Here is a 13,911-nt window from a genome sequence, read left to right on the forward strand (position 1 = left end):
ATTACAGAAATAATCTCCTCAAGCTCTGAGGTGCTCTCTTTGATTTCACTGAAGCCCTGACATCTTGATGAAACCAAAGGTACACGAGCCATAATTGTCACAATTGGCTGGACTGCATCTGCTCCTAAGCCACACTGCTGATTATCAATGTGTATATACGATTCTCCAAGGCAATGAGGGCAGCACAATTTAGGAGGCCACCAAAGCGAGAGGACGATTATTGTGTAATCGCCTTAAATGCATACGTGAGTACGTGCATGTATACCTCGATGTACATTTCTATACATGCGTGTACGCACATACACACGTGCCTGCATTTCACCACTCTTCCCAAGTCCATTTGAGTTTTGTGTTGTGTGAGGTATGAGCGGATTGTGTCTCAGTCAGGTTGATTCTTTTTTTTTTTTTTTGTATTTTCAGTTTCCGTTGCATTATTTTTCCTGTTTTTTTTTTTCTTTTTTTTTTTGCAAAGTCATTTTTTCTTACAAAAAGGAAACAAAATGAAAAAAAGAGAAAAATTCCTGTTTGTTGCAAATTCCTCCTGATATAAGGGACGGAAGATAGGACAGACACACAGACAACAGAGCAGTTGGCGTATCAATACAAACTAGAGGTGAGGTGAAAAAGAACTGAAATTTCTGTCTAGGTTACACTGCACGCATGGTCAAAAAGTGACTACGGCTGTTTTTGTCTTTTTTTAACACAGAGCAGATAAGCATCAACAAAAAACACATTGAGATAAAATGAAATTAAAAAATAATAATAATAAAAAAACAAAACAGCTCAATCTCCAAGCTCTCGACTTTGTTCTGGAGTCTTTAAAGTCATAATTTTTTAAATGTTGTTTCTAGGTTTTTAATTATTTTGTTATCTTTTTTCCCAAATAAAACTGGATTAGACTCAGAAGGTAAAGCAGCATTGTAACCCCTAGTGTCACACACACACGTCAGCTCACCCGGTCAGCTCACGAAAACGAAGCTCAAAACTTGCACGAGAACCTTTGATTTGTTGTTTTTTTCTTTGCTTTGTTGTTTTTTAAACTGATTTGTGTTATCCCGTACCCGCATCAATGGAATGCCATTTGTCTTGTTTTTCTCAATTAGAGTTGAAATTTCTCTCCAGAGAGATATTAGAGTCGAGGAATTGAGGGGGGGGTGCTTAGATATATATATATATATATATATATATATATATATATAGGAGTGAGGAGGTGCCGTTCTGCCGTGCTGGTGCATTTAAAGGACAGCCTCCAAGCATGGTGCATGTGTGCACTCTGCTTGCTGGGGTGGGATAGGTGTGTGGGGAGGGCAGGAGTGGAGTGGGGGGTTTTGCTCCATTCAAAAAATGATGTGTTCTCTGTTCCTTGCACCTTGCCCAGTGCTTCTTTTTGCCTCCTCCTGTCTCCCATGCTAGTAACAGTGCCTCCTGGATCCATATCACATCACTCCCCTTCTTCTCATCCTCTGTCACTGATGGTGGGGCGTTGTGGTTCCCGGTTCCCCATTCCCCTTCCCCCTCCCTCTTCCACGGTGGCCTCTGTATCCCATTCACATTAATTTGGTGGCCCTTCGTTGTGCAGCCTGGCCAGCCAACCTTGTCTAACAAGGGAGCGGACTATCCCCATTTGGTGTTACCCCAGAATGGCTGGAGGTATGTGGGGCTTTGGGGGGCTGGGGGAATGCACCAGAGCTGATACACAGCGCCAAAAGCATAGGGGCCAGGCACACAGTGGGGTACATTTCCCCCACTATCCCCCAAACAACTACCACTTTCATCTTGAACTAAAGGACTATCACTACCATTTGTTAATGTTCTTTTTAATACTGACAATGTGAGAATGTGGGCTTTATCACTCTTGATCCATCTCTGTTTGACAGAGTAGATCAAGAGTCATCGGGAGAGTGCATGCCATGGGGCTGGGCAGGAGGGGCTGCTTCTGCTTTAGTGCAAAATATGCCAATGGCATGGAGGCCTGGGCACACGGAGCTGAGCGGGGACGGGGAGGTGCATTAACGAGTGGAGCGGAGTCCAGGGAGGCAATGCAGAGTGGTGGGGAGAGGGGATGGCCTGGAAGAGGGGAGCTCGGCGGGTCTTCTGAAGGCTCTGAGGTCTGCAGGGGGGTTGTGCCTTTGATTTCTTGACTGCACCGGGGGGGCTAAATATCTTCAGATGGTTAACGTGGCAGTATAGCTTGGCCTTCTAGAGATGCTATTATGACCTCCACTAACCCCCCTCCTCCCGCTCCATCTCTTTTCAACTTGCTGAAAATGCTTCACTCCCACCACTTCTTTCACCAATGTCTGCTTGGCATTTTAAATGAGGTTGTCTTTTATGTTTTTCCTCAAAAACAGTGCTTAAACCCCACCAGTCTAGGCCTGGCCACCTTGAGGTTTTATATCTCATCTCATTGTTCTCACAGTCTGTAGATGTGCATCCACCTTTCTTTTTCCTCTGTCTTGACAGAAAGGGATTCCAAAGTGAAACTTGGTCCCAAAAAAAAAAAAAAAAAAAAAAAAAAAACAAACATATTCATTTCCCAGACCCTTTCTCCAAAAAAAATCTGACCAACAGAAAAAGAGAAAAACCCAAGTAGATCACAACAGTGAATGGTGGGCCCTCCTGTCTTCAGTGGTATTGTGACTGGACTGTGTAACGGATTGGGGAGTCTGTGTGGACAGCACTGAGTGTCTGTATATGTGAGAGTGTGTGTGAGGTGGGGGCTGTGGGCAGCTGCCCTGTTACCAGAGGTGAGGTAGAGCCTGTCAGTACAGGGGCAGTCCTCGACAACCACAGCCCGAGGTGCCCACACCGAGGTAAATGACGGCCACCGTGACGGCCCTCGTCCAGTCAGAGCGATTGGGGTTGGAGGGAGGCAGCATGGCCCCCTCTCCCAACCCGACCCCTCCCTCCCTAGGGTTTCATTCGCTCCACAGCAGGGCCTACGAAGTTGGAGGGTCTGAAGGTAACTGACCAAACAGAAGGCGGGAGCCCCAAAAGACTCCCGCCCCTATTGACCACACGCGCTGCAGCGCTGTGGTATACACAGTAAGCACGGCATTTGATACTCTGAGGTGTCTGAGTGTGTGGCGGGGTGGAGGAGTGGAATGCACTGTAAACGTGGACAAACGCAGCCCCCTCCACCCCTTGAGAACAAAACCAAACAACGACGACACAGTGTAACGGCTGAAGGTAGGTGCTTTGAGGGTGCGGGCCTAGGGCCCTCCTGGCATGAGATGGCGGTCTCAGTGCTGTTCAGGTGCTTGGTTATTGGCTGTTGGACCGGGGGGTGGGGGGAGGGGGGGGGATAGAAGGTGCTGGCAGACTGCTGTGCAAAGGCACCGCAGAAAGGGAGCGCTGTTGAACTGGCCCTACAGATGACCAGCTATCAACTCACTTTCCCAGGCTCTCATGGGTTCTCTCTCTGTCTCTCTGTCTGTCTCTCTGTCTAAGCAGGAACCCTCTAAGAACTCCTTTCCCACCCCTATCCCTTCCTCTGCAGTGACCTTCCCCGGGGAAGAATGGCTCAATTGTCATTCAGAGGAGGTGCTGATGCTGGCAGGTGCAGTGCAGGCAATGACAAGGCAACTTTGCACAGCAAGGGTGACAGAGAAGGGGTGGAGAACGCTCAGACCAGCACTGCGGTCCTGCTCACTACGCACTGGATCATTTGGCGGTGGCTGGCCCGAATGCCAGACGCTGGGCCTTTTGGGACAGCACAGTTCGCTGTTCCTAAAGCCAAAGAGGGCTGTAGGTGACCTATTTCATAAACATGCAAAATGCATTATAGAGGCCTTTTCTCAAACACTATCACAGACTTGCTTTCTAAATAACCTTGCAACCAAGACTAAATGAGATCTTAATTAAACAACTGAATGAAATTAGCAAGCCTGGATACAACATCCTCCTAGAGTCAGACTCTGGTGCAGTTAAGTGCTTTCAGGTACTGTTTAGACAGAAAAGCCTGGTACAACAAAGGCTTTTGTGCAACTGCATGTGTGTCCTTTGGGCCTGTTTCCCAGAAATAATGTCTTACATTAATGTTGGGCTTTAAAACTGGAAAACTACCAGTTTAGTCCATGGCGGTGCAACCTGTAAAACAGGGGTAAAGAACAACCGCCACCAGCAATGGGACACACAAGAACAGACCATGAGGAAGAGCTAAACTAAGGAGAAGGTGTTTCTTTGTGTGTATATCATTTGCATGTTTGGAGGGACGCTGAGTTTGAGCTCTGAGACAGAAGGGCCGTCTGGCTGATTTAAAAGATAAGGGGCCAGAAAAGAAAGCCTTTTGTGAAAACTGCTGCTGCTGCTGCTGGTGTGTTTGATGTCTGACGTTTGCAGAGGCAAGTCATGCCCAATCCCAATGTGTTCCCACCAAGATGCCCCCGCCCAGTTCAGACCTCCTGGTCTTCGAAGACCTCCAGGAAGAGCGGGGGGAAGAGTTCGGTGGGACACTCCACCTTCATGTGCAGGAAGCGGCTGGCGTGGCAGGCCCCGATCATGCGCAGGTCTGTCACCTTCATCAGCAGCTTGGGCCAGAAGTGAGGAATGTTGTGCTTGCGGTAGTTGATGTAGTGTTCAAACGCCAGCAGGTACGTCTCCTGGCACTTCTCGATCTTCTCCACGCAGGTGAGGCCTGAGCGATCTAAGCCATAGAGAGAGGTGAAGACAGTGACTGGTGGCCCTCAGGCTTTTACTCATTCAAAGCCTTAATGACCGATGTGAAGCAGGCAGCACTGTAAACTGCTCTGGGGATGAGAGCAAAGCAGACTGCTGCTAAGACTGACTGTTTACTCAGCAAGATGATCCATCTCCTGCCAAGTTCAATCAACTGGTCATAGATTCATGCACATTCTTTAGTTCTTTGTCTTAGCCTGCCCTTGGTCCAAGCTATGCCACAATGCCTCAGAAGCCCGCTACTACCCAAGTTTCATTGTACCCCACCCTCACCCATAATGAAATGAGTACCCTCCCCACTCCTGTTTTACCACAGTTCTGTCTCACACCCGCTAACCACCTCCCACCACTTACCTGAGCTCATGAGCAGCACGGCCTGCAGCAACGCCACCTCTGTGTCATCCAGGTTGAACTGCGCCAGGCTCTTGCCCAGGTCAAAGATGGCATCCGACACCACGCCCAGGCCGCCATTCTTCAGCTGCTCGCGCTTCACAGCCATCTCGCCGCTCAGGGTCAGTGTCTCACTCTCTGGGTCGTAGCGCACGGCCGCCCGCAGGGACATGATCTCCATGCAGCAGCCTTTCAGGAGGATGATCTGGTCTTCACAAGGCAGCTGTGGAGGGGACAGCACCCGACATAAACACAAACACACACACACATACACACACACACACTCTTACTTGACATGAACATTGTGGATAGGGGCTCAGCCCGACCAGCCTGGTGGTGGGTCCTGCAGGCCCCTGGCAGCAGGGGTATAGTATGCTGAACATGGGTGCCACATACTTATCCACTTCCATTCAAAAAGCAAAAAAAGCTGCATTGGTGGAAAAACTCCTGCACATAACGAGGCCAATAATTATAGTGAAAAATATGATAATTATGATGATAGCAGCATCAAGTCACAGCACCCCCTCATTAGTCAATTAGGTTTTCAGATATTTTGCCTGCATTAAACACAAGCAGAAATAGCCATACACTTTAGCACATGCATACTAATGCATTGAGGCGAATATATGAAGGTAAATATATCGCAAAATGCAAGAGCTTGTAGACTTGATTTTGAGAACTTGTAGAGTACGATGTGAGAACTTGTAGAACAAAAATCTGAACTCGTATGTTTAAATTTTCACTTGTAGAAAAAATGTGAACTTGTATGTTGAAATTTTCGCTCATAGAAAATATTCTTGCAATATTCTTACTTCTTGCGATAAATGTGTTGCAAAACCAACTTGCACTTGCCCCCTGCTCCCCGCTCTGCTCTCTCACTTCCAGAGCTACAAGTGCAAGTTGGTTTTGCAACACATTTATCACAAGAAGTGTTGCAAAAGTCAAGGCGCACAGATTTGAAGTGACCGATTCGAGAGGTTGTAATCACAGAGTTGCGGTTGCAATCACCGAGTTGTGGTTGTAATCACCGAGTTGTGGTTGTACTGGAAAATGGACTCAAGTAAAAAAAAAGTAAATATGAGTAAATGTTGGATTACAAGTTTGCAGTTGTCATTGTATTTATGTAAATATCAATCTACACATTTGTGAATATTTTTCTCTTACTTCACATTCAGAACTCGGGTGTGTGAATATTTTCTACGAGTGAAAATTTAAACATACGAGTTCAGATTTTTGTTCTACAAGTTCTCACATCGTATCCTACAAGTTCTCAAAGTCCGGTCTACAAGCTCTCGCATTTTGCAACATATTTACCTTCATACGAATAATCACTAACGCTGACACGTAAATACAAACAAACAAGACCACAGAAACACTAACTTGGAGACAGATGCACAGAGCACAGGTAACACAGTGACATAAACACAGTAAAGAGACAGAACACAACCAATCCCACTGGTGGCCAACTGCAGCAAACAAATCGTTGTGAGTCAGAATGGGGATCAGGCGCTCCTTACCAAGTGCTGACGCTAAATCTTCATTGGACAAACATGAGAGCCTCGGCTTGGACAAGCTGTTTTTTTTTTTTTTGTTGCTACAAGTAGGATGAAATACACACCTGTGGATGATCGTGATGAAGCACCATGCTTCCAAGTGCCCTGCTTGTCTCATTACAACATAAGTCCTGAGGACTTAAGTTTGTTGTAGTTGGGCCAGAGAGGCAAACACAAAACACAGATGACAGAAATACAGGCAAAGATATAAACAGGAAAAATTAGGCACAGAGACACACGCGGGCACACCTCGGAGAACATGGGCAGTTTTTTGGCAAAATCAACGACGCGGGTGATGGCTGGGGTTATGATCTTGGTGAACTCGCTAAAGGCCTCCAGGTCCACTTTGTCTCCATCTGACGTGGGAGCCACAGGGGACTGACCAATGTCCTCCGGCTAAGAAGAGAGAGAGAGACAGAAAGAAAGAAAGGAGGGTGAGAGAGCGTAAGTATATTTATACACACGGATCTATACTGAGGCACTTCCACAAGACCAGAGGAAAAGCTACTGTTAGTCACGGAGAAAGATGGGGGAGACAAAGAATGAACAGTGAGGAGTAAAGATGGGTAACTGGACCTGTGCCTGTGAAAATAATTCACTCTGGTACAACTGTGCTCTTGACTAAAGAAATTCTCTTAAACAGTGAAGATCTTTACTCGTGTGTCTACACACTTTTGGTTGATATAAAATGTAAGCCTGATCATTGCATTTCTGCTATACAAACTTTTTTTTTGTAGAAATACCTGTACTGCATGACCACAACGAGCTGGAAAAAAAAAATCTTTAGCATCTCTGTACTAAGGGAGCTCTACAATCCTGGAAATTTGGGATAATTTAATTAGGAGTGAGAGAGATATTGCTGCTAAAGGTCTGTGTTGATTACTCTTCTTATTAAAAAAAAAAGCCCTAACTCAACACAGTACAGTTGAAAGCTGCTCCAACTGAGACGAAAGCGATGGAATATTGTGCACAGAAAAGAAAGCAGGTATGCCTCAGAAGCCTGTGGGAAGCATAAAAGCAGGTGTACCTCAGACGCCTGGGAGAGGCATAATGGGGAACAGTGTGTTACGGCAGCCTAGGCTCAGCCTGCTTGGAAGAATCAAACTCAAGAACCATTCTGCTGATGAAGGATGACACAAATGAACACTCAGTCTGTGTATGTTTTCCCCTGATTAAAATGCCTGGTCGAGTGGCCCAGATTTGGCCCTCCTGATTGCAACACAATCACTTCAGCAAGAACTTGCGTGATTGATAACGTGCCAGGGGAACACAGGCACGTCCATGTCAAAGAACAGGGGAGGGTCAGCTGTGTGGGTGTGAAATTATGAGAGTGCGCGGGTAGGTTCTCTATTCCAGCAAGGTGAGCCCAAGTGAATTTCTGCTCTGTAAAACTTCCATTCCAAGACTACATTTTCTGGGAGTTCTAATTGGAATCCAGCAGTCAATCAAAAAGTGCTGTGACACAGGTGTTTGGACTGCAGTCTCCCTTGGCTAACATAGTAGTGGGAGGGAGTCCAGTCATGTTCTTGTACTTTTTTAATTTAGTTTTTGAGGAGCTTTTTGAAAAACAAATTATCATGTAATTTGACTGGCCTTGTGTTGAGGGCTCCTTTGTCAGTATATGTGCCTGTGTGTGCCTGTGTGTGCCTGTGTGTGTGTGTGTGTGTGTGTGTGTGTGTGTGTGTGTCTTTGTGCCCAATGCTTACAGAGGTTTTCATTTCATCCACTCTTACAATGACTGACATGTTAAAGAATCACATTTTGAAAATGAATGAGCTGTTTGTGCTACCATTTTTGAGTGGTCACTTGTGTGGGTCTACTGTGTGGGAGGTTCTGTTGTGCTTCTCTTCAGGCTCCCTCTGCCCCCTTGCTAACTTCTCCTTGCCCTGTGCTAAACTGCTGGAGAGCTGCAAGCCCCTTCCTTGATTCTGCCTCCAGAGCGCTAACCGATTTCACATCTGTTGCATCTGGTTGTCTCCCGCACTCTTATAATGCTGGGCTCCTGAAAGCTCAATCCACATAACTGCACACAAACTCAGGCAGTTCAGCTTACTTTTGAATTCCCCATGAAATAAACAGTACATTTGGTACAATTTATTTTCCCTTTTACAAAACACTTCCCTTTTTTAAGGTAACTCTACCACTATTTGCAACAGAAAAATGTTCTGGAACCTCAGGCAATACTATCAGTATTGTTTTAGTCTATCTCATATATACAGGCAATCTACATTTACTGTGGTATTTATGGCATGTTTTACAGGGGTTCTGGACTGTAAAGTGCAATGCAGCAGTTTATGATGTCCTCATCGCCATACTGGCTGATAAAACTTAGGATACATGACACAAATGCTTAGTTTATGATTTTCAGTGCATTGATAATTCAGTGCTTAGATATTCATAGTGGTCAGGGACATTTTAAACAGGCACATTTACTGCAGCTTTGTGAGGAAGTATGATGTTTTTCCCCTGTTTCCAGAGCAGATGTGGCAGCTGGAGTATTCTTTCTGCTGGCATGTATGTGTGTGTGCATGTGGGGGGAGTTATGAGAGTATGTTTCAGGTACAAACTTACCTGTCTAGGCCCAATACTAAATTCTTGAAAAGTTCTTATAAAAAAGTTGCTCATAGACTCAATTTTTTTTTCTTTTATATCTGAGCATCGAGCAACAAATAACATTATAAGATGAGTATGGTGACTTTGAAAAGCACACTAATTAAAAGGGTACATTTAATTACAACATTTTTTTCCCTTTAATAATATCCATGCAGTTCATTGTGGTGTGTTGTTTGCAAGGCAAGCACAGAATTATTACCGGAACCAATGGGTCATGACCCTCACTCTCACTACATTCAATCGAAGATTGCACTGGCAAATGCACCGGACAACCACCACTCCTACTTTTAATGCCCCCATTATCTGTAATGTTGTGATGTGTGTGGTGATGTCAATGTATGCGTATGCATATGTATGCATGAGGTTAATATCACTCTTTCTACTGCTAAGTCACAGTCCTTTTAGCCAGAATTGAAGCTGTCATCAATGGCTTAGCTACTCTACCCCAAACATGATTTTTCATTTCAGTAGTCACCGCCTGTATGGTTAACTGCTGAAATACACACAGGAGGTTCATCTTCAACATCCTCACATCAAGAAGAAAATTAAGCTCATGTCAGGAGAAACCGCTGGAGCATATCTTGCCTTTCATATGAAGCTGGACCTATACCACTCACAATCTAGCTTAGCCACCAGTGGCCAGCATGCATCATAACCAAAAATCGCAAGGGTACATAATCTTCCACAAAGTCTGATTTTTAGACAGCAAGCAACATGTTATCATAGATTACAGCTACAATTAATTAAACTGGTAAAGATTTTACAACAGGAAAATAACTAGGTTTGTCATGTCAATTCAAACTCCCTAACATGTCCCAAATAACTTCATTTAAAAAGAAGACATTTATACTTCTCCAGATAAATATTTGTGAAATGTCCTGAAAAAATTTAAGTTGTGAACTAATCTGTGTACCGTGGAGATGGTAATGGTTCAATACATGTCACCCCTTATCTTCACCACGTGGTGGAGGTAGCTGAGTGACACAGTAATCTGACATGGTGATAGGTCTTTATCCTGCCCACTGGCAATGCCTACGCAGCCTGTCAATCAGACCCTAGCATGGCACTGCACACAGGAATGAGCTGATATTTGTCTGTGTGAACACAATGGTGTTGCTTTTCCCTTTTTGCTCATAAAACCACCCACACCTTTTCCTGTCTGCCCAGATCCCACTTGCTCCCCCTGATCGGCCAAGCAAACGCTGTCAGTGACCACTTCCATCCTCTACCAAACCATGCACCGACTTGCATTTTCTGCTTTTGTCTGAAACCTGCATCCTTACCTCTGCTGTTCAGGACAAGTCAGCAAGCCCCACCCTCTGTTCACATATTTTTAACCCCTTATAAAGGAAAGCGCATATCCTGTATACTGTGCTGTGTCTCCTGTAGGATAATCTTCTGCTGGCACCTTGATGCGATGGCTCTGAAACACGCAGGTCTTCTGGCTTTCAAGTACAGGCTTTCACTAAGAGACCATGGCTCTACCACTGCTGGGACAGCACTAATCCAAGTTCTGATTACCTGTCAATTATGTAAGGGAGTGTCTGAGTTAAGGTTATCTGAGTCCACAGGAGTAGGTCAAGTGACACCTAACATAGCAGACACCACCCAGCTGCTGGCATCAAGCAGAGAACAGAGGAAGTCTTGGAGACATATGGATGACAGAGCAGAGGAGAGACAGCCAGCTCAGTGAAAGCTGACAGAAAGGAGGCAGACCTGACAGACAGGCTCCAGATGTCACTCTGTTGGTCGAAGAGAGGGGCTGGACAGGCAGGCAGATAGATGAATAGAGTCAGACAGGTATGAAGGACAGGGATGTATGGTCAGATAGGTAGACAGGTGGACAGCATTTCTCACCAGGAACTTGCGCTTCTGTTTCCAGTGGGAGCCCTGGGCATTGGTGTGGCGATGGGCCTCCGTCACCATGCGGATCAGCTCCCACTCGGAGCTGCTGGGCTCCGGCCGGTTCTGCAGGGTCTTTACCATCTCCTCCTTCTTCCGTCGCTCACGGTTCTCCTCAATCAGCCGCCGTTTGGCCACCCGCTTTGAGTCATCCAGCACCACTAAGAGAGGGAGAGAGAGGAGTCAACACAACAAGAGAGACGAGCAAAAAGGCCAAGGCAAATGGAGGTACTGAACTGACCTGAAGGAAAGGATGAAAAATAAGAGAGGGTTCCAATAAGACAGTGAAAGAAAGAAAGAGAGAGAGAAAGAGAGAAAGAGAGAGAGAAAGAGAGAGAGAGAGAGAGAGAAAAAGAAAGAAAAGGAACAGGGGAGAGAAAAGAGGGGAGAGTCAGTAGTGCAGGGTCTCAGGTGGGCCACAGTTCCTCTGCAAATGTTCTACAGGGCTCCCAGATGTTTCCTGTCTGACCCACTGCAGGGAGCACGAGTGTGAGGCAGGCCCAGCTGACAGGCTGAATCATGGCCAGCTCAACACGTGCAACACATAAAGAGCAGAATTGGGAGGGTGAGCGAGCTTCAGACAGCTCCGTCCATGTGTGTTCATTATCAGGCCGAGCAGACATCACTATGTTTCTGTCCGGCAATAATGTGTGTAATGTGAAGTGTGAGCTAAAGTAATACGTGTCCAACATGGGTGTATGTGGGAGTGTGTGTGTGTGTGTGTGTGTGTGTGCACCTGGAGACTAAGTGTCATAATTATGAAGCATATCTGAAATACATAACAGAAAAATCATAACATGGTTATGACGTAATATGAAAATACAAAATGTGATGTCCCAAATACAAGGACTATGTGAACAAGGACTGAAAAAAATATGTACATCAAATATTATCAAACACATGGATTATTATTAGTCCTTTCAGGTACATGTGGACAATGGAAGGAGTCAGTTCCACACAATATCATGAAAGTGACAACACTTCCTGTATTTTCAATATCTAGTCTACTTTTACACACCAACTTGTAACCCTTAAGCACTGGGCTTGAAACGTGAGTGCTTTAAAGCACATTCGATCTTAGAATGCCATATGACTGAAGGCAGTCAACGTTCAGTGATGTGTGTCACTTACGGTCCATGGCCATGCCCACGGAGATGCACTTCTTGAAGCGGCACAGCTGGCACTGGTTGCGGGTGATCTTATCAATGATGCAGCAGCCATCGTACTTGCAGGAGTAGGAGGGATGCAGGTTCTTCTGGATGGTGCGTCGGAAGAATCCCTAGGAGGCAGAGAGAGAAAGCCCATTGGCATATGATGCAACATAAAACCTTGCTTTCTGTTGTGCTTATTGCTTATTGCTTAAGTGCCATCACTTCTGATTTTTACTGTTGATGACATGCTGATCCTTTAAATTTTGAACATGAATTAAATTTATTGGACAGATTAGCCATTTAGATTATTGTACAATTTGTATTGTGCATCGAATGTGATATCAATGTACACCATAAACCTGACTGAAGATCAGTTAAAGACATCTTATCCACAGCTGAAGACTACTGAAGAGAATAAACCTGAAATCGCTACAGGAACAGGCAACACACGGCTTCAGAAGTGACCTGCTTGGTACCAGGTGTGTGTGCCTCTGACACTGGAATTCAACATCACAATGATTAACAGGCAAATATGTCTTCAAGGTGGAGATCAAAACCCTCAAAAGGATGGAGCTTACATATAATATAGAATATTGGTTTCTTTTGGTTACTGTTATATTCCTTTTGCTTATTTTCAGATATTAATTGAGACCCAGCGATAGAGAGAGAAGAAAGAGAGAGGGGAGGGGTAAAGCAAAGCTGACTATGAATATACTGTAACACAACACAATATGAGCTACAGTTTTCTTTGTTCACTGTTAAGTTACTTGTCACACCACAGAGAGAAACGGCTGAGTAAAACTAAAAGAGAGGGAGAGAAAAGAAAGAGGAAGAGAGATGTAGGAGATCCCAGAGTCAGAAACAGGAATGAGAGATCAGTGCAGAGAGTTCAGACTGAGGCAGACACACTGGGAGCTCAGGGAGAGAGTTGACAGAATGTCAGGCATGGAGAGAAGGCAGCAGGAGCTGTCACCAGGACCTGTTTGGGGGAGAGAGATGACTGCAACCATCTCCTCCACCTCACCAGGAGATACCGGGTCCAGATGCCCACAAGAAAGAATGCAGAGGCATGCCACCTGCTTGCGCAGAGCTCAGAGCAGCGTTGCCTCACATCGTTTGCCCTTTATTTAACGATAAGGCCTATGCACGGGAGCACGTCGAACTGTGCCACCCTGTCTCTGCACCACCCACTGGCCCTCTCTGCATTCAACCTGTGTACGCCTGTGCAACCAACAGTGTTCGCTTACCTTGCAGCCCTCGCAGGTGATGCAGCGGTAGTGGTACCCGGTGGCCTTGTCTCCACAAACAACGCAGGGCTCATCCTTCTCCAGGTAGCTGGGGATGTACCCTGGAACAGAGAGGCTCAGCGCTAGGGAAGGACAGCACCAGACGACCAGCGGAGTGAGGCCTGCGACTGCAGAGTGCCCTGCAGCAGCACCAACATGTGGGCATACGCACACATGCATAGGTGTGCATTACACGCATGCTGCACAGCCATAAATGTGCAAGGCAAATGACCCTGATCACACACTCTTACACTGCGCCATACACAGACCCCTCCACACACACGTATACATGCACACACTCCGCTCAGAATGGACACCTCAGAAGCTACTACAGTAAGC

The 13,911-nt window shown here is 45.8% G+C and overlaps 1 protein-coding gene across 5 annotated transcripts in view; it reads right to left on the minus strand.

The window, feature by feature from the left end:
- Positions 1 to 454: 454 nt before the first annotated feature.
- LOC118773764 (thyroid hormone receptor alpha-B) overlaps positions 455 to 13,911 on the minus strand; it is a 96,820-nt gene continuing 83,363 nt past the window's right edge. For all 5 annotated transcript variants that reach the window (XM_036522842.1, XM_036522849.1, XM_036522858.1 and 2 more), the window contains 6 exons: positions 13,534 to 13,634; positions 12,267 to 12,414; positions 11,091 to 11,296; positions 6,870 to 7,016; positions 5,032 to 5,290; positions 455 to 4,645 (listed from right to left, as the gene is read on the minus strand). In XM_036522842.1, coding sequence (XP_036378735.1) covers positions 4,395 to 4,645; positions 5,032 to 5,290; positions 6,870 to 7,016; positions 11,091 to 11,296; positions 12,267 to 12,414; positions 13,534 to 13,634 — 1,112 coding nt within the window. In that variant the 3' untranslated portion in view covers positions 455 to 4,394. The remainder of the gene's footprint in view (positions 4,646 to 5,031; positions 5,291 to 6,869; positions 7,017 to 11,090; positions 11,297 to 12,266; positions 12,415 to 13,533; positions 13,635 to 13,911) is intronic.

This window comes from Megalops cyprinoides, chromosome 1 (genome assembly GCF_013368585.1).
Source record: "Megalops cyprinoides isolate fMegCyp1 chromosome 1, fMegCyp1.pri, whole genome shotgun sequence".
NCBI lineage: Eukaryota > Metazoa > Chordata > Actinopteri > Elopiformes > Megalopidae > Megalops > Megalops cyprinoides.